Source organism: Pezoporus wallicus, unplaced genomic scaffold, assembly GCF_028554395.1.
Source record: "Pezoporus wallicus isolate ANWC-B61680 ecotype Strahan unplaced genomic scaffold, APGP_CSIRO_Pwel_v1 contig_6999, whole genome shotgun sequence".
NCBI classification, from domain to species: Eukaryota; Metazoa; Chordata; class Aves; order Psittaciformes; family Psittacidae; genus Pezoporus; species Pezoporus wallicus.
The window spans coordinates 576,756-597,947 of NW_026640180.1; the positions used below are offsets into that span (position 1 = coordinate 576,756).

General features: G+C 40.0%; 1 protein-coding gene and 1 long non-coding RNA gene across 2 annotated transcripts in view; one reads left to right on the forward strand and one right to left on the reverse strand.

Moving 5' to 3' along the window:
- Nucleotides 1–1,652: 1,652 nt before the first annotated feature.
- The window catches only part of MMRN1 (multimerin 1), a 43,390-nt gene continuing 23,850 nt past the window's right edge, over nucleotides 1,653–21,192 (forward strand). Inside the window, exons 1-3 of the mRNA XM_057417956.1 lie at nucleotides 1,653–2,312; nucleotides 18,504–18,623; nucleotides 20,375–20,481. Coding sequence (XP_057273939.1) covers nucleotides 1,789–2,312; nucleotides 18,504–18,623; nucleotides 20,375–20,481 — 751 coding nt within the window. The 5' untranslated portion in view covers nucleotides 1,653–1,788. The remainder of the gene's footprint in view (nucleotides 2,313–18,503; nucleotides 18,624–20,374; nucleotides 20,482–21,192) is intronic.
- Nucleotides 12,633–21,192, reverse strand: part of LOC130603872 (uncharacterized) — a 94,613-nt gene continuing 86,053 nt past the window's right edge. The window contains exon 3 of the long non-coding RNA XR_008973307.1: nucleotides 12,633–12,882. This is a non-coding gene — a long non-coding RNA (uncharacterized LOC130603872). The remainder of the gene's footprint in view (nucleotides 12,883–21,192) is intronic.

Sequence of the window (21,192 nt, forward strand, 5' to 3'; positions counted from 1 at the left end):
TTTATCTCCATGCTTGTTTGGTTGGTTGTTCTTCTTTTCTATTCCTCAAATAATATGAAGCATGCCCAGAAGATACTGTTCTGTTTCCAGGTGGGTGAGGTTGCTTTCATAGATGCACTGTCCCTAGTCCTTAGTACAGCACTTGTCAGGGACTAGAGGCTTTCTGAACAGATTGGTGATACCCTCTCAGATCTTTCCGGTTACTGACAGGTCTGTTCTGTTACTGCTTTGTCCCTACTTCAAAATGTCATGTTACATTTCTCTACACATTTTCTTCAGCAATTTTCTTTTCCCTTTCTTTTCCTTCAACAAGAAACTAACTTTTCTTAGTCTCAGAGAGCTGGAGAATGGCAGTAGAGGGGGAAAGATTCCTTCTCCTCATCTCCAACTGCAGTATTCAACCTTGCAACTACTAAGCATAATTTCATAGAGTATTATAGATTGGAAAGGACATCCAAAGGTCATCTGGCCCAAAACCCAACTCAAAGAAGGGTCTAGATCATATTTCTCAGGTTTTTGTCTAGTTGAGTTTTGAATATCCGGGCATGGAGATCCCACAACCTCTCTGTGTAACCAGCTTCAGTATTCATCTATCCTTCTGGTGTAAAAAAATGTCTTTACTCTTTATACTGAGTATTCACCTCCTAAAATCTTTTCTGCATGTAAAATTACCAATACTATGTTTAGCCTGCAATTAATATTATTTTAGAATAATAATAATTGTAATTGTAATTGTAATTAATTAATTGGCAAAGTATGCAACAGAAGGGAAGGAATGGACTCAGTGTTTCAGGATATTCCTTTCAGTCTTGTCCATGGGTAGCAGATTTAAAGATATCAATGTAGTGGTCCATAAATATAGATCTGTATGTGAACTAGGTGTTTTAAACTCCAGTTACAGTCAACTGGGACATAGGCTGGGATTTAGTTGCCCCTATGTAAGCATTTAACATCATTTGAAATGCCCTCAAGTATCCTGCCTCAAGGGCACGTGCCTTCCATAGATCATATGCCACCTCAGCAGGACTCACATGAGTGTTTATTGTACCCTAATCTGAAATGACACCAGGCACCTGTGGGTAATGCTATAGAAATAGTTCATACACATCATAGGATGAATTATAGAAATAGGATGCGGCATAAATCACCAATGACCTGTAGGTAAATTACTACATTCAAAGGCTTGTGGTACAATGATGAATACAGCATGAACCTCTTCCACATCATCTCCCCACTTCTGGCAGTACTGTGCTTAAGCATTCAAACAAAAACAGAAGACACAGCAAACTTTCAGCTTTATGTAACATACCAGCCTTGCCAACTTTTTCAATAACAAGGTCATAAGTACAAACTATCCAAAGGGCACATGTGACAAGTCACTTCTGTTCTCTGTACACAAACATATGAAAGGAAAATTACCTAATAATTTCAGTTTTTATCCCTCAGGATTACTTTGCAGTACTTATTTTTCCACATTTCTATTGTACCATTAATCTTTATCCTGTGCCTTCTGCAGAAACTTCTTTTTTTCCTCCCACAAAGGCTGCCAGGCTCCCACTCTCTAAAGGGTCACAGGTTGCAGAGAAATCCACAGAAACAGGAAACCAGGCTTCCTCAGTCAGTTTGAAACACCAAAACCTGTTTCCTTTCTACAAAAATAAAGCCTGTCAGAGCATCCTTTTGGTAGGCTCACTGTATGAGCAGCAGCTTAGGAGGAGGAAGAAGCTACAGGATTTCTTGCTGGGGAAATAAATGTGAGATAACTTAGAGCTTTTACAAACCAGCAGAATGAAGGCAACAATCTTCTTGCTGCTGCTATTGCACTTACAGAGTGGCAGCATTGGATTTAATACTGCAGGAAAGCTATGGACAACAGGCCAGAGTCATGAAACACAGACAAGTCGCTCAGACTTGACTCCCTCTCCATCCACAACTGTGGGGTCACACCATTCTGAGATCCAAGCTGCTGAAGCGAGTGCCTCACAGGGACCTCCTTTTGCATCTTCTGGCAAGACTCTTGGAATGGAAGCAGTGAAGAAATCTAATCCTTCAACCTCTACCCCTGAAAGCCTGTTAAATGGACACAGTGATGGTGACTCTGACGAAGATAAGATGGGAAGCTCATCTAGCAGCAAAGGGACATCTCTACAAAGCAATGCTAGAGAGGTCTCTTTTCAGCAAGAGGTCACTACAAGCCAGGATACAGTTATGGGGAGAAGATCTCTCAAGCAGTCATCCCACAGCACTGGTATCACCAGCACTCAGCGGGATGTCAACTCCAAAGCATCTGGCTTTGAAACTACCAGGGGAAAGTAAGGGAATTTTCATGTTTTTTTCTTTTCTCTTATATACTGCTTAGGAATGGTTATTTTCCTGTCCCCTGTGAGATAACTGGCAGGAGTCCTAGTAATTTCAGCAAAATTGTTTTCTGAATCAAAGACCATCTGAAACAAGCAAGGGACTAGACCCGCAGTATTTACTCAGTCAAAAACATATCTTTGTAACAGAATAAGTGCTGCAATATTTTATTCCTCAGGGTAGTTATCTCAAAACCAACAGGAAAGTCATTATCATATATGGGTAGGAAAGGACGACAATAGATGCCTCCCTGTTTTATGCACAGTAAACTTTTGTTGTTTGGTGGCGGGTTTTTTTTGTAATTTCTTGTGAGCAAAAAATTACAAATGCACTTTTTCATTTTAAATCTGTTAAAAATTATGATGTTTGTAAACCTTCCCACCAAATTAAAAATACAAGCAAATAATTGTACTAAATGCATCCATGTCTGACAATTTGAAACATCTTATTCTGTGATAAAAGCTTATGAAAAGTGGAGTTGCAGGTGGATGCGCATTCAGAATTGTGTAACTTAGTACATAATAGCTATGTGTAACAGAGTGTATCAGATTGTACTGTCTAGTTTTATAGCTCTGGAGCACTCATTTATTTTCTTTGTTCCCCAGTGTCTTCAATTCTCAATGGGGACGTTGATATGTCTTTGGAGATGTTGCAAGGTTCACTTAATTGCTGATGCATATTCAGATACCGGTAGAAAATTGAAGATACAAAAGACTGGTTGTTTTCCATAGTATTTACAGAGAGTGGGCTTTCAGATTATAGATTTCTTCTTTTGATGGTATTTGTCCAAATGCTAGCATCCAAAAGGAGGAAAAACACTTCTGCCTAAATTCACACAAGAGAATAAATCACCCCCTTGAAATACTCCTACAATTATCTTTCTGTGTGTGGCCGAGAGCTAATGTTCCTTCAACTCAAAGAAAATATTCCCCTTGGCCTGAGCATGGTTTGGATCATGCGTATGTGAAATAATGCACAAAGACCCAAAGGAAAGGAGTCCTTTGACTCTGCTTGGAAGAGATACACCAGCAAGGAGCTATGTTTCCCAGACGGCTTTCCTAGCACGCTCCTCCAGCTGTATGTTACCACACCTTACTATGGTGTTTGGCAGAGTGTCTTAGTTAACCTGAGTTAAATGAGTTGTCTTTGCATGTGGGAGCTGATAACTGTATCTCCATTAAAATAGGTCCTAACATATGTCAACCTTAGATCCTTTGGCTTTCTCAGCTTTTTTCAAGAATAGTGTTTCAGTGAAATTAATCTTCAGAAAACTCTGCGAATAGGCAGATATTGTTTCCACCTTTTACATAAGATATAACTATAAAGAAAGCAAAAAATTAGTCTCTGGTGAATAAGGTCTCATATTTTATTTATCATAACAGATGTGGTTGGAACTGCAGAGAGGCAAAATAAGCAAAACTTGTATTGGCTAGCACTGTACTTCATAAGTGGATGAGGAGCAACCTGCTGTGCAACACACATAAAGATTTTTTTTTCATCAAAGTTACAGGAATGTCTAGCTACATGAAACCCCAGCATAGAACAGAATGCTGAACCCCCAGTCCTTTCACAAACTGCTGGGCCATGTAGCCTCTCTCTAGCAAATGCCTACAGTTCTAGGTGTGGCTTGATCCTTTACACATCAAGATTCTTCTGTTGCAAGTCTTGTCTTCCTACTGCATAAAAGTGCTTATACAATCAGCTAAGGTGTTTTGAGCTTTTCTTCCAGTTTTGCCATTGACCTAGACTGTGATATAAGTCATTTAACTATTCTGTCCCACCTTCCCTATGAATCAGACCTGGATTAATAATACAGATGCTTGTGACTGATTTTTTTTTCAGTGAACTCATGAAAAATCACCAAGACTAGTGTGCTCAGTGTTACCAGTCACTGCTGTGAAACACCTGGCAAGCTGCTGCTGAAAACTATGCAGAAGAACACAAGCATTTTTATTTATTATGTGCAGATGTTATTGACCACAACCTAAATCCATTTCTAGCATAGATTTTCATTAAAAAAAAAAAAAAAAGATAAAAGCATTTTGATTGCAAATAAACTGAAAGAGATGCTGTAAAACTTCCAATAAAGACATACGTATTTCTTCAAGGTTTACTCATTTAATGCCTGAGCTGAGCATGAATGACTCAATAGCAGATTTTGTAGTTGTAAAGGGTACTACCTCTGGAGAAATTTGGAAATACAATTTGCTTTTTGAATTGACTTTGAATTAGAGCAACCCTTTGGTTATAGTTTGTATTCCAACCTGAATTTTTTGAATGACCTTTTAGGAACTGCATGACTCTGTAAACCTTTATGGCAACCCATTGTGTTAACATATGTGCAGAAATGGTGATGTTACAAGGCTCCATATAAAAGGAACAATAGGAAGAAGTCAAGGAGAGACAAGAGGAAGGAAAACAAAATAAAAATGAGCATTTGTTTTTCAATATATTTATAGTTTTTAAAATAGCAATGAATCTACTTTGTTGGACAGTCTCCAGGGCTATGAGATTGCCCACAAGATACAGTATGTGCTCATTGTACAAGCTTAACTACACAAATGCCCCTTTCTGAAGGAGGAAGTGTGCCTTACTGGCTTAATTACAAGATAATTCTTTTGCTATTGCCACCCTAGATTATCTGAGGACAATATTATATACACATATCATGTCCATACTAGAACCAGAGTAGGAAAAAAGTTCTTCTGATTCACTCTATTTTTGCAAAATCCCCGTTAAAATGCCGTAAGAGCATGATTTAGGAAGATTTAATGGATTTTCAAAGCCTGCACCTGAAGAATATTTCTGACAACCACCCAGTGTGGCAGGCAGGACACAGCAAGGTAGGGGAGCTAGCATCACCCCAGAGCCCAAATTGACAGGCACAGTAGGGCTGCAGTGCCAAGATCAAGCTGGGAAGGCAAATCAGTGAGTCAGGATCACTGATCATCTGGTGATGGTGACCAGGATATATCACATTCCAGTGATCACTGGGCAAGTCCATAGTGATGGGGCAAGGTCAAAGTTAGGCCAGGATGTCAGCCTGCAGGTCAGGACTGGCACAGGGAGAATGCAGTCCTGGGGTGAACTTTAGTGAGGCCTTTGAGCCCATGGGCAGGGTATATGTGTGGAGACCTCAGGTCAGGCTGGTCAGGTTGAATAAAACCCAGAAGTGCCATCAGGGTCCTGACAAGATTCCATTTAATTTTATTGAAAGAAATGCACTATTAGGACTGCCAGAATAAATTAATAATTTTTTTCCCTACTGAAACAGAACCATATTTGCAAAAGACTATGACTTTATTTTAAAAACCCATCTCAGGCTGGCTTTTCGGATTCCAGCAGAACTTCTGAGGGCAGAGGCATACTGCAACAGGCAGGAGTACAGTCAGTAGGGCTAAAGGCAGATTAAAAATTCTGCTGTTAATAAAACTTAACTTTGAGCCTCTCTGTATCACATCCCAGTGTCATATTTTAAGTGCTAAAATATTGGGCATATCCTTATCTCTAAAACCACTAAACTCTTCCTTATTCTTTGCTGGAATGAAAACACAATGAAATCCTGTTCTTTTGCAGTGAAGTGGAACAAGTTTATACTTATCCTTAGAATAGGTACAGGAGGACATAATTTATAGGTTCTGTAGTTGCCTGCTCTCTAAGTATTTCAGATGAGTAGTTTCACTGGTGAGGCATCCCCACTTCTGGGAGGTCCTGTACCCAAGCTTTCAAAAATGGTAAGGAAACTTTATAGGAAGCATATGTGGATTGGCCTCAGCTGAAGGAAAACTCCTTTCTTCACCTCTAGTAATGACTTTGACTTAAGCTTTGAAATGTAAGCTTATGTCTCCACAAACAAGTATCTTTCTCCTTTCATTTCTGCCAATCTTCAAATTTTCGTGCTATCCATATCAATGAATGAAGAAATGCTGAAAAAACAGAGCTGTGCTTCAGCAGTAGAGAAAGAGATTTTCCAAAGTTCCAGAGACATTAAATGTGAGCACCAATTTGGTGTCGAATAAGAAAACAGGTGATACATTCTTTTCAATTGACTTTATGTGAGATATGGGGCTTTTTGCCTGTGGAGAGAGGCAATTGCAGTATTTCACTGTATAAAGCATCTTAAATAACAGTGGTGATATGGTGGAAGTCTGAGGCAGAGTCCTGAGACTAGCACACTCATCCTTTCATTGAACCCAATGTTATTAATTACTATTCAAGGCAGCTCCTGAATGCATAACACATTCATTCAGGCTGTAAATTACCCACACTATTTCTGCATTGTTGGATGGCTCTGCATTAGTCTTTTCTCTTAGTATGTGTACACTGCACATTCTCCAGTTATCATGAATCCACTGAGGGTCTTCATAGACTTCCTCTGCCATTACTTTGGGTAGTGGTGAAGTGATGGTATTTTATTATTAAGCACAGAAAGGTTCGCTAAAGCCAGCACCAGGGACAGATTTCCTCAGCTGTCACATGTGCTAGGAGTGCTGAAATATTTCATTCTCATGACAAGACCTCTGCATTTCTCCCTAGAAATTGCTTTTCCTTATATCAGTTTGGTAGAATTTCTATTGTACTGACAAATTAAAATGAATGGGCAAGCTCAGTAGATGGCTCAAATGCACAACATACATAGAAACCTGATTTAACTGCCTAGTTAATGCAAGGTTCACATTCTCTTTTCATCATGTCACTTTTTAATGGAGCAGAGAACAATTCTTGAATTGATTTCTTAAGATTTTTGCATCACTGTGCATTTACAATAAATAACAATCATACATGGCTTAGGTTTCTGCCTCATTAGGTATGTTCACTATGACCTGGAAGGAGGAACCTCTTATACTGGTACTTAGGTTGCCTTGGTGGCTGTGTCGGAGGATGTTTGACAAGCAGTGCTTGCTTTACCCTCACAATGTTGTATTCCAGCCACACAGAAGACCTCTGAAATGAACCCCTCTTATCCAGCAGCATCTTGAATGAAGTTATGATGTGGGCTGCAAGTCCATAATCTAGTTTTCCTACACATGCTGAATGCAACATTACTCCCGCTGCAGTCCTAAAAAAACAAATCATTCAGCCAAGTGCTGGTATTCACTACTTTATTACTATTTCATTCACAGAATAAATGGGGCAATGGACATAATTATGCAGTTCCATAATGATGCATGTGGCCCCGTATCAAGAAAATTTTACTGTAAAGAGAATTTTAATGCAAGTATTTAGAGATTGTCGCTGTCTTCTGCTGAGCACAGAAGTGAAACAATTAACATCTGAGACTGCTGGTGTGAAGTAGCAAAACACCTTATTGCATCATGCAGATGAGGTACTACAGCACACTGTACAGCAGCAGTACTGGTATAGGGCAAGAGCTGAAAAAAGGTCCATGCAATTCATACTTTTTGTTTATATTAGTGCTATTATACCCTATGTATTGCGGAAATCTTTTCCACTGCTGTTGTCCCATGCACAGAATGAATTAAAGGATATGTTTGCTCCAAGGCGGTGGTCACTTTTCAAGAGGTTCCAGTACTGAGGTGGGAAGGAGTCATTGCTGGAGATGCTTTACCCAGCTTGAGCTGCCTCCCAGAGGGATGGATAGGGTGTTTTGTCTTTCAGGGGGAGAAGAAAGGTAAAAAAATGTCCTACAATACTGTACCGTAGGTGATAAACTAATAATTTCTGAAAACCAGGCAAAAATTCAGGAAATAGCAAAATCCAAAGTTCTGGTTGTCTGAGACTACCTTTCAGCACTGATGCTTGGCAGAGTCATGACTGACTCTTTTCAGTAGCACAGGAAACAGCAATGCAAAGAAAAGAAAAATCACATCACCACCCAGGCTGCTTCTGAGACACTCACAAAGTACTCATAAAAGGTAAAAAGCCCAACATCTTTTCCTCTTAGCCTCCTCAGATTCTGGTCATTTAGGTTTTCTGTGATCAGGCACTACCATATGGATGACTTCTGATTTTTTTTAATGATGGTAATAAAGGCTTCCATTCATCTCTCATCACACTAAATATTGCATTGATGTTCACACCTTTGCTCTTGCTCTTTTTTTTTCATCTGCCATGGGAATGAGGAATAGGAACAGAGTGTTTTCCATCCCTATTAATGTCTCTTCAGCCCTCTGCATAGTTTAGGATTACCGTAACTGGACAGTGTTAGGATTTGCCTCCCAGCCACTGCATTCAACCCTTTACAGCCTTTCATTTAAAGTACACCAGAACCATCAGCTCGAGTCTGCCCAGAATCTCAATATAACTGACATTTTAGAAAACTGACACTTTCCTTTTGTCACTTATAAAGGCTTTCTTTTTTGTTATTTCTCAAAGTAGAGAAGCCATCACTAACATACTACAATATCCTTATCTGTAGATTACTTAAAGGAATAAGAAACCAGTGAAAACAAGTACCACTGAAGGTCATCTGAGAAGCACTGCCAGTAAGCTAGCCCAGAATTACCTTGATGCATTTTCTACTCTGGGTCAGTCAGGTGATGGAAAATAAATGTATATTCCAAAGGGAAAAATGCAGAATTAATACCCTTTTAAAGAGCAGTTTGTCTGGGTTTTCAAATGTGTTTTACTGGATGATTCTCAAAGCAGATTATGCATATCTTCTCAAAAGTCTAACTTCCAGCTGTAGGCAAGTTTGATTATTTTGGAGGGCTCTCAACACAGACAGGGAGATAAGGTCCGAAAGAGCTGATCTGGTTCAAAACAAGACAACTTCTTATATGTTAAAATAGATTGGTGAAGTGTTAGGTAAGTGGAAATTGTGAATTAGTTTTTGCAGCTCAAGATAGGATATACAACTGATCACAACAGTAAGTAAAAACTTGAGACAAAGAGGCTGTTCACAGTCCAAGACTTCAGCACTGTATGTACAAAAAAAAGGAAATGAACAACAAGAACAGAATTTGTGTTTTGTAATGGTCAGGACAAAATGTCAGGACCCTGAGTCCTGAAAAAAAAACAATTAAACAAATAGTACAATTCCCTCCATCTGATACTTCAGTGTCAACAAATCAGCTGTTTCTCAGGGCTAAAAAACATATCCTATAACATATTTTACAATCACATACTGTATTACGTATCAAAAGTATTTTTCAGAGCCTGTCTGGGTTTTCCATTCCAAACAGCATGCAGAACAGGTTTTCCAATCTGATTGGTTTGTGGTCTGTCCCTAGTGAGTACTGAATTATTTCAGCTGAGATTTAGGCAGTGAACCTAAAAAAATTAACTGATTTTGGTTCAGGTTTATAATTTCTCTTTGAACTAGAGCTTTTTTTTTTGAAAGATGACTGATGTTCAATTAAAGATACAGAATTTACTATATCACTAGTATCAAAAAGGTGAGGTCTCTGTAGTCACCTAGTGGAGTGCAAAGGAAGTTGTTGAAACCACAACATCGTCTCCCTTGCAGTAGCAATAAAACCCTGTGAAGGTTCTTGCTATCCTTATAATCTAAGTGTTTACATTATGTCAACTAATATTATCTTTCATTATCCAAACTTGGCACGTGCTTTAAAGAAAATTGAAAATATATCACAGCAATGTACTTTTATACAAACAAAATTCAGGGCTGATACTCTGATCTTTGTGTAATGGTGTTTCAGACTGGGAAAGATCCTAACTTCATAAGAAAGAAAAAAATGGATTGCTTCCATACCACGTCGTTATATGTTTTTACATTTGAATGCATGTAACTGACTGTATTCAGAAGAACAACCATATCACCCAAAGGAGACAGAAATACAAGCACAGATCATAGGTTCACAAAACCATAGAATCACTCAGGTTGGAAGGGACCTCTGGAGGTCACTGGTCCAACCTCCTACTCACTGCAAGTCCAAGTCCAAGATCAGACCAGGTTGCTTGGTGTTTGATGCAGCCAGGTACTGAGCTCCATGCTCTGGGCTGGTTGTCTGGGCCCTGCTCCAGTGCCTGGGTGTCCCCATGGGGAAGAAGTTTCTCATACTTAGGCTGAGCCTCTTTTGTTTCAATATGGGTCTGTTGTCTCATCCTCCTGCCGTGTACTGGTGGGAATAGCCTAGCTCCAACTTCTTCATAGCCTTTGGGGAACTGACGTTAGGTGTCCTCCCTTCTCCAGCCTGAATAAGCCTCTCAGCCTCTCCTCAAAAGAATTCAGCTGCTTGTAGCATCTTTCTACACAACCTCTGCTGAGGTGTAAAGGACAATACAAAATGTAAACGGGCGTAGAATTGAGATTGGTATTTCAGAAACTATTCTGTGAAGTATGAATAAACTGCATACAATGTGAAGAGGCACAACCAGTAAGCTGTGCATGGACTTCAGCAACAGGTGCAGCTCTGGGTCCTTTTGTACTCCTTCAGCAACACAGTAATTTCATTTTCATGATTCAGTGATGTTCAGCTGCGCTGATTCAATAGCATTTCTATTAAAAGCCAGGTAATTTAATTTACTCATGGATAAAACTAACTGATTTTCAGATATAAATGAAAGGGACGAAACAAAATCTACACCCTTTGTGGCCTGACTGACACTGGTGTTCCTGTGAAGTGGTCTGAGGACCCCCTACAAGCAAGTGGAAGCAAGTGTGTACATATATACCTGATAATCTGCAGCTGGCAGTTTTTGTCAGGGTTGCTTTGTGGTTTTTTTTTCTTTGGCAATGTATTTTAATTCTCTGTGAGGGTGGTGAGGTGCTGGCACAGGTTGCCCAGAGAAGCTGTGGATGCCCCATCCCTGGCAGTGTTCAAGGCCAGGATGGATGGGGCTTGGAGCAACCTGGTCTAGTGGAAGGTGTCCCTGCCCATGGCAGAGAGGGTTGGAACTGGATGATTTGTAAGGTCCCTTCCAACCCAAACCATCCTATGAGTCTGTGATATATCCAAACAGTTTACAGTGGGAATGTGCTGTGGAAGGAGTCCTTGCAGTCTCACTCACCCTCTCACCCTAAGGAAGTTATAATTTTTTGGTGTTAGTGTAAATTGCACTTTGCTTTTCAGCAGCATTGGGTACCGCAGTGCCAAGAGGACTGGTTCAAAGCCTGCTGCAGTTAAACAGAAATATTTCCACTGACCACAAATGTATTCATAACAGTCCTGTCACAGACGAGACAACTTCACCAGCAAGCAGCCACAGCACTGATTCTTCGGAGTAAAACGAATTTATGGTTTTATTTTGCTGCCCTCCTTCCTGCATGCCTCCTGTTCTCCCTTAGCACCCCCTGGGAGCCCCGAAGGCAGCGGGGCTCTCCCCGAGCGCTGGTGCGGGTGAGCCATACGAATCGATGTACCTGTACCCGAATTTACACAGACCGGCCCCCTCAGCAGCCGTGAGCGGGGCGGCAGTCGCGACAGAACCGTGGACGCCCCACGATCCACCGTCGCCGCGGAGTTACAGGCGCGCAAACACCTTCCAGCAGCTTTCCACCTCAGCGGGCCACGACCGCCACCTGTTGGCTCTACTTGGCAGCGCCCCACCTCAGCCCTCCCCGCCTCACCGCGCCGCCCGCCACCGCCCCTGTCCTTCCCACTCCCCGCCGCCGTCTCCTCTTGGCACCCGGCGTTGTCCCGTAGCGCTGTGGGTCCATGGGTGGTCTTAACCAGGCGCCAGCTGCCGGCACCAGCAGCAGCGGGTAGTGGCGGTGGTTCCCGCATGGTGCTGGCAGCCCGCGGGGCGGGAGGGAACGACCCGCTGCCGGCTGTCTGGGTGGGGCGGACGGCTCAGACAAGGCAGCCAGGCCGCCACCAAAGACAGCATTAGTTCTGTTAATTGCCCTGCTAATTGCGAATTAGGCGAGGGGTTTAGGAGTGCCGGCAACATGCCAGCGAAGCAAAGATGGAATATGAGTTTAAGGGCTCTCAGCTGTTAGGGAATCATGAGGCAGGGGTACACCTAAGAGCAGGTGCTCATACAGCTAATGAAAGTGGCATATTTTTCACCATATAAAGTCAGGCCTGTCTTCAGAAAGCTGCACAGTAAATTAAACAGATTTGCTTCTTACAATATCTTAAACAAAAATAAGTCAGTAACTACTGCTTGAGGCATTACCTACTATTCATCTAATAGCTGTGCGCCACGGGACAGGTTTCCGTAGGCCCCATTATTTCATTTTGTGGATGGGAAGTTGCATTTTGCAGGGAATCACATCCTTTTGAAGTTGCAAGATGTTGCCCAGTAATTAACACCATATTCCATATATATATATACACGTGTATATGTATTTCCATATCGTGAGGCTGGTGGAAATCACTGAGGATGATTCAGCTGAGCACAGGGAAAAACTACAGTAATCTGCCTTACCATATCAGAAATAAGGTGGGTTTTTTTCCAGTTGAGGGAAACACATGTATTATTGGTGCATACTCACATAGACTGGGCACTGGTTTTCTGCCATGGACCCAGTGCAGGCAGTCCTTACTTAAAATTGCCCCAAAGCTACTTCTGTTTCACAGTTACCTCCAGGCTGCATCCTTTCTATTTTCCTGGGCAACTGTGGAAATGAAGAAATGCTTCATGGGAATGTTTCCTCTGTGAAAAAACAAACACTCCAGTATGAGAAGAATCATAGAATCGTAGGATAGTTAGGGTTGGAAAGGACCCTATTGGAGAGGGTACTGACGTAAAATCTGCATAAGCCGTATGTGACATGTAGGTTCCCAAAAGCTAAAGACAGGCTTAAGGTCACTGTCTGGGTCCCACTAATACCGTGCCAGATGTGGGTGCTTGGCTCCAGGTGTGTGGGCAGGCTCTGTGGCCCATTAGCTGCTCAGCACTTTGAATTTACAATGGCTTTAAACCCCAGAGGACTCAGGCTTGCCAAAGCTGGAGACTAGACATGCTTACTGTGAAAGAAAAAAATGCTGTTCTTCGTACTCTGCCCTACTTCTCAGATATGGTCCAGCCACACTTGATGGAGAGTTTGGATAGCGGTGTTTTGGTTTGAGCTGGAAACACTGCTGCAAATGTAATTTGCTGTTTCAAAAAAGCTGTTTCAGAAGCCTCAGGACTCAGTGTACTCTCCCACACCTTGCTACCAGTGAGTTTTCCTGGCCAACATATGCAAGAGGAGGATGAAATCTGTCACATGGGCTTTGTGCCAGTTGTGGTCTTGCACCATTCTCTCCAGGCTGCATTCCTGTTGTATGTTGTGAGGATTTTGTTTTGTTTTTAAATACGGCTTTTCTGATTGAAATCAGTTTCAATGCAAAAGAAATGCCTGCTCCTGCAGCTGTCAACAAAACCTGCATGTTAAAAGCCTGTGTTGCTGCTCTGGAATATATGATTCCATGGAGGGTAAAGAGGATTTTCAGGTTTAAAGTCCTGTTATGCAAATCAGTTGTCTTCTGTTCTGCCTTTGCATTAACACAGCCTGTCATGGTTCTTCTGCCATGCTTCATCTTCTATTTTCAAATCTACATTTTTTTCAGACAATTTGATTTCAAAATTATGTTTACATTCTTAACATCTCTTAATGAGCTTATTTCATTGGTGGCATAAACCTAATTGTGAGTCACACCAGGGGCACTTTTGCTATGAATATTTCCTCCAATTTAACCTGATCAAAGATTGTTGGGCCATGCAAAAACCACAGCTTCAGACATTGCACTCATGCAGCTTAAGAATGAGTTAAATACTTTAAATAGAAACAGTCTGCTAAAGCTGAATTAAATTTTTGATAGAGACTAGAGGTTGAGTTCAGACTACCTTTAAAAACTAAGAGCAGTCCTTAATGGATACATTTGGGATGTATTGTACCCTGTTTTCCTTTGAAGGGCATGTCCGAAGGTGCAAGTTCCAGCAGCTGTTTCCTTGAAGCTAGGCACCCTGAATAATAATGATAAATAGTGGATTGGTATTGTCAATATTAAAGAGTGATTGATTTATTTATTTATTTACTGGACTCTCAATTCCAGGGCTTTCATGTATTTTACGACTGCGTTTTATGCCTGTTTTCACTGTTTTATCTTCACATTGACCACATTTGCTCAGATGTAAAATGTCCTTCAATTACCAAAAGTTCTACCCCGACAATGTGTGCTGCAGAACAGGTTGTCACTGACAACACTGTTATATGTCTTCTGCTTTGCCCCTTTCTCCAGTGAGCTGTCAGGCCTGCACGCGAGGGTAGAATGCAGGCTAGGGAGCCACAAACTCAAGTCCTAACCTAATTTCTGCTTGTTGTAGCCCAGATTTTAAAATCTGACTCCTGTATTTGCATTCTTTATTTGCAGGGGTGGTAAGCTTAGCGCTCAGCTGCCCAAGGCGTTAGCCCTCAGGTCTTCTCTTTTCAGATAATGTGCAGCAGTAAAAGAGGTGTGGTACTGCAAACTGCCTGAGGTGGTAGTATCACTTCAGATGTCTTCTGATCAGACCTGATATGCCATGAGTTAATTGCTAGGAGTTATTCAGGAATTTAGATGTTAACATTCTCTGTCCCGAGTTTAAATCATTAGCAAACCACCAAGCTTAGAGCTACTCCTTAATAGACCACTGCCAGTCTAGCCCAGCATCACTTCCTGCATTTGCTAAGAAACGTTTAGCATCCCATTTACAGGCTAAAAGATTATTTATTTTAATCCTTGTGCTGCATTTCCAAGAAAAAAGTAGTTTTTAATCTTGGATATGAATATACAGAACCCTCATGCACTGAGCAAGCTCAGTGATAATGCCCTGAGCAAACCAACAAGTCCTCCTAATCCTAAACAACCTCGCCTGAAACCTCCACACATGCTCTTGGGCCAGGGCTCCATTTAAGCACAGGCTTAAGCATGTTCTCTTTATATCAGGTCCTTGTCACTAGCAGTCCTCTTGGAGTTGGTTTGTTAGCTAGTCTTTGTTTGGTGATTGCTGGGCTGCTACTTGATCTGCTTCTGTCATTTACAGCTGCTTGCCTGTCTGTGATGCTGTAGTATTGTATGTTGCTGATGAGGTCAGTGTTAGCTCATGTGGTTGGTTGTGTTGCTCCTTCTAGTAGAGAGAAACCCTGGTCTTGCTGTTCCCTGATCCTCAGAGAGGAAGCTCCATGGGAGCACTATCTTTCTGGTTGTGCTTGTGAGGGAGTTAAGTGTCCTGCTATGTCTTGCACCTACTGAATGGTTGGCAAGAGGGGATGCCTGTCTCACTTGGTGCTGCAGAGGTGTGCTGGAAAGGATGGAGTTACAATCTCTTTCTCACCCTCTGACTGTTTACAGTTTAGCTGTAAATACCACTTTTACTTAGTTACCCCTGCTAGTCTCTGTATGACACATAAGACTGTCAACAATCTATGTGTTCCAACTAGGGGGATGGTGTAAGTAACTTTGCTATTTGTCTGCAAAACTCAGAAGTCTTTTTATTCTGCCAATTTTATGTGTCTCAGACTTGCACAGAGTTGCTTTTGGCTTCAAGAGAGGTAGTGAGAAGAGTGATTAATCTTTAATCTTATGCTTGAGAGTTGCATTTAATTTTTGGCAAATATTTATTCATGGAGTCTCTAATTTATAGACAGACAAAAGCCTATAGCTAGAGGAGGCCAAACAGAGGAAACGTCAAGCAAAAGCACAGCCTTTTTATACCCAATTAAAAAAGAAATATTATCCTTATGAAAACTCTCAAGGAAGTGGAGACTGAGTGGGCAAAATCAGATCAAAGAGACTCAACAAAATCTTATTTTATATGGAACATGTTATTAATCAATTAAAAGATATGTGTTGTGTGAGGGAGCATCACAGTGCTAGCAGCAGAAATACTGAGAGGTTCAACTTGTTGGTCTTACTTAGCATCTTCCTAGCTTATCCTGCTGTTTTCTCAGGAATCATTCTCCAAGTAAGGCATAGCTGAATTTAATGTAAGTGCACTGGTAAGATCTCAGTAGACAAAACCAATCACTTAAGGATAGGTGCTGGTACTATTTTGTGTTTTGTACTGTTGTTCTTGTTTGAAGCAGTGTAAATCTGTATTAATGCCACATAAGTAAGTGGAACTAATCTGGTCTTAATTGTATTTTGATTTCTACTGTAAGGAGCCCATAGTAAGTTACTGATTTCAGAGGTAAATGTCTGTTTCCTTACTGGATTATGGCACACTAACAAAACTACTACAACTGGAAGCAAAGTTTAGCAGCAAAACATGACCCAGGAAGAAAAACGTGAAGTTCTCATACACTGATATTGGTATGGAAATACTTCAGAGTTTACTGTCTCTGTAACTGAAATGTTTTGTCACTAACTTGCCAAGTGAAAAATGAAATCTGTTTCAGCATTGACAAGAGAATAATGTATGACCCTAAGAAAGGCTGTACTAATATAGGAAAAGAAAATCACTACTAGACCAAACAGACATTTGTTCCACCAGCAGAAATGCAATAATTTCTTCAGGATGCCATCCAATCTGCATGGGGGGACTTCCTGAGACAGTGGTTATAGATACAACTTTATATTTTTAAAGCATCAGCAAACCAATAGCACCTTAATTGCATGCTCTTTCATGAAATCCTTTAACTGCTTTTAAAAATCCACTTTGGCTTCCCAAACTTCCAAATATGGCACAATTTATGTTGGTGGAAGCACTACCCTGAGTCTTTTTTTTTTTTTTCCCTTTAAATCTACTTTGGTTTGATGCCTTTTTGTCATAGTAATATAGACCAAATAATGAATGACTTCCCATCCCTCCTGTTCTTCATCTTCTATTTTCACTTTTCTTTTCACCTCTTTAGGATGTAGTAATGAAACTGAATTCTGTACTTAAACTGTAGACTAATCATAAACTCATATACAGCAACAAGGAGTCGATGTACTGAAACGGTGGTGATTTCTGTTTGTCCTCTAGTCCTTGCCTAATAATTTCATGCATTTGATTCACTTGTTTAGTTCATGCTTGCTACTAAATTGGCATATTCAAAGAGCTAATCACAATGATTCCAAGCTCTTTTTCCTGATTATAGTTAATTTAGGTAGTCATACTGTATGTATAAGGCTTTGTTTGTGTCTGACTCTGCATTATAAGACCCTGTTCTGACAGAAAAAAAAAAAAAATGGAAATTCAGCATCATGAGATTTTTGCAATACTTCAAGATCAGCTTTTGGTTGAGTACACAAAATGATTGTTATCTCCCTATTCACTTACTCATTAATGTCTTAATATAATGTCTATTACATATACATATGGGATTCTGCTGATAAACTCTTTCTTGAGAAAGCTAGCTGGTCTTTCACCTCTCTGATTTATGCCTTATTTATCTATACCAGGTCTATCCTCTTGCTATGTGACAGATAGCTTTTTTCCTTCTAATAGCATTTGCTGAGTGACCTAGCCAAAAACCTCTGAAAATCACCCCTCTATCTACCTGTTCCTGATTCAGAGAATGCTAATAGATTTCTGTGGCATAATTTCTCTGTACAAATCTCTCCTGAGCCGTTATTCAGTTTATAATCTGTACTTAATTTCTGTTCTCTACTGTAGCTTTTAATAAGTTCCCTGGTTTCAAAATACAATTTAGCAGTTTGCCATTTCTTGCAACCTCCTTAGAGTGCTTTCTTGCAAACCTGGCCTTGCAGTCACCAGCTCCTACATCCTGTGTTGCAGTGGTCAAAAGTTTGATGCTTTAATATATGACTTCCTTCTCTGAATCAATAGCCAGTGGCACAGCCAGCGTGAACTATGGCACATTATTGCCATGTGTGGCTTTGATCTCAAAGTGCACTGCAAAACACAGTCTACCTGTTCTCATGCTGAGCAAAGGGAGGAAAAGTAGAAGTGTCTATCCATGAAGTGAAAGTTATGGGTGGCTAAAAAAGTTACTAAACAATCCTTTGAATTCTAGATAAACAGTTTCTGTAACCTGAAATATAGATGTGTTTTGAGACTTGTCATTACTGCAGTCTAGAAGAGCTTCTTTGTACTTGGTGCTCCAAGAAAAAATTAGATTGCGATATAAATATATGTAGAGATGAAGAAAAGATTGTCTATTTCCTTTGTTGTTAAAAGGTAGCTGAAGCACAAAGACTAATAGCCCAAGACTACGTTGGCAGCATGAAACCGAACTTAATGTTTGGAACTTGGACTGATCCCTAAATTATGGGTTTAAATTTCCCCTGTAAGTATTATATCTCATCTTAGTGTGGAAAATGTTGTTTGTACTTTTAATTATATTTGTCTTCTCTGTCTTCCAGAAACTGGTGTGCTTATGTCCATACCAGACTCGTACCTACAGTGGTAGTGGACAACCTGGAAACCTTCTCATCAGGCAGAGCAAAGCCTTGGATTTGGTGTATTGGATCGTGTGCTCAAAGGTGTGTAGAACTAGGAAGAAGGAGAACTTACAAGTTTGTTATTGCCAGCTGCATAATTCATACAGCCATAACTTTAGAAGTGAAAATGAAAACAGATGGGATCATATTAGCATGTTTCCAGGACTCATCTTCACATGTCCTTATAGCAAGTATAAAAGCTCATGAATTGTCCCTATAGCAAGTGTAAAAGCTCATGATCTGGCATGCCTTTACTCTGTCACCCTCTGATCAGTTCAAAGTTTTCAAGTAAGCCTGCTCCACTCTTCCAGAGTACTGCAAAGGAAGGTGTACATGTACAAAGCTTTAAAGTGCATGTAGGCAAGGAAATCCTTTCTGTGCAGTTTTCCAAGCTTCTGCTCTGTTGGAGCAAAAGGCTTCCCCTAAGAGGCATAAATATTTTTATTATCTTTGTGCTGGATGCTTATTTCTGTCACAGATTTGGTTACGCAGTGAACCTAGAAAAAGTAATTGGCCTGGTTACAAGTTGTAAATAATGTCTCTACTAAACATATTCAGATTGTCCTTTGTGGTTTGGGTGCCCCATTGTATACTTCAAACTTCACATTGCAGTAGTAAGTGAAATTGGGTTTCAGTGCCTGTGCCTAGAAAATGGCAATCCAAATCAGCACAACAGAACAGAGATTCTAGTATGTTTTCCCCTTGAAATATTTCAAAAACCTCTTACAAATCAGTTTGACTATTCTAAGAATTGTCCTCTAGATGGTATGGTAGCACATGCCTAAAGTTTTGAGGTGAAACTGGGAATAGAGTATCCTTAGGATTTGGTAACTCTGAAATAAAATCAGTTGTATTTCAAAACTATGGAATGGACCCTATGGTTGAAAGGTTGCCATTTTTTTTTAAATTTTCTGATTTGATCTAGAACATTTGCAATAACTCCAAGTTGTTGGTTTTTTTTTTGTATGAAAATTAGCTCCTTGTACTGTTCCTGTAAATACATTTCTCCTATATAAATTTCTGAGGCTTCTCTGCATGGAGAGTTATTTTTCAAATCATTATTCCTGATTAACTTCTTTCATGGTCACTTACTTTGTTCTTATAAATGCATTCAGGAATGGATTATGCTAATGCAGAATAAGATAGTTTGATCATAAAATAAGACCATGCATACAGCAAAATAACTGAGAACTCTGTTGATTTTAGTTCATCTTAATGTTTTTTGAGTTCTTGCTGCTGAAAAAGCCATTTCTCAGAGGCAAAGCTAGTGCTTTGAGTGCTTTCAGCTTTGAGTGGAAACACGCTTTATTGGATTAATGTGTGTATAATCTTGGTTAAAATAATCAAAATGGAAGGCTTCCAGTGTACACTAAATGTTAACTGGCGTGGTAAAAATTCATTGTGATTGTTTTTTTTCAGTGATTTCAAAGAAAACAATATATCACAACTGTATTTTGACTCATTCTGTCCAGTTTAGCAGATATTAATTGTAATATCTTCCATAAAAAGATAGCGTTATTTGATTCCTGAATCAGATATTCAGGAAAGAAGTCTGACAGCACTAGAAAGACATCAGGTTCCTTTTACATCTATGCAGATGGTCTGAAGGCTGCAATATTAAAATTGTGATTGCTGTTGAAACACCAAACCCTAGTCAGGCTTCACTTTTAGTTTCAAGCAGTTTAGCAAAAGGATATGCTTGACATGTAAGATAACATAATGCAATTGATACAGGTATCCTACAACTCCAGTTTGGTCACCTAAACTAGGTTTAAAATGTTCTTGTTCTGCAGGTCCCAGACAACAACACACCAAGCCTACAGAATCAAACATAAAATAGTAACATCACTAGAGTGGAAGTGCTGTCCTGGGTATAGTGGGCAAAGCTGCCAATCCAAAGGTATGTAGAGCTATAAGAATTTGAAACTTGTTACTTCAACAAAAGAAAAAAGAGTGCAGTCTGACTTGTGAGCAGATACCTCTGCTGAAAATCATTACAGTCTCTCCTGTTAATTTAAATCAGGAGAGATGCACAGTAAATTAAAATGTTTGGGATTTTGACTCTTCCCTGCACATGAATTTCCAGAGTAGCTAAGCAGAATGTCCTTTCCTTTCTTCCACTCTAAATACAACTCTAAATAAATTTTTCTCAAAATCTTCAGTCCTATTCTGTTTTGCTAATATGGAGCTTGCATACAGTGTGTTTGGTGTTTCTACTTGTGACCTTTTAGTTACTGAATATTGCAGTGATGGAGATATTAAATCCAGGTCCTCTATTGAATGCTTGCTGTAAAATTAATCTTCAGCACTGTGACTCTTTCGGCTTTCAGGTTCTAAGAGTATATTTTCGGTATGATAACATAATATATCAACATTGTTTCCCTCTGAATTGAGTAGGACTTTCTTTGTTCATTTTAACAGTAACTGAATTTTACTAGGTATTACACAATCCCTGTAAAATTGTGCCCTTTTTTGACAGAGCGTTTTACGTCTGCCCTGGTGATCAAACGTATGGCAGTGTACTGTAGTTTTATGTCTGTAAAATAGCTATTTCTTTGCTGCTGGCCTTAAACAAGCAGGCCTTGAAAAATAAGATATGGCTTCAGCATAT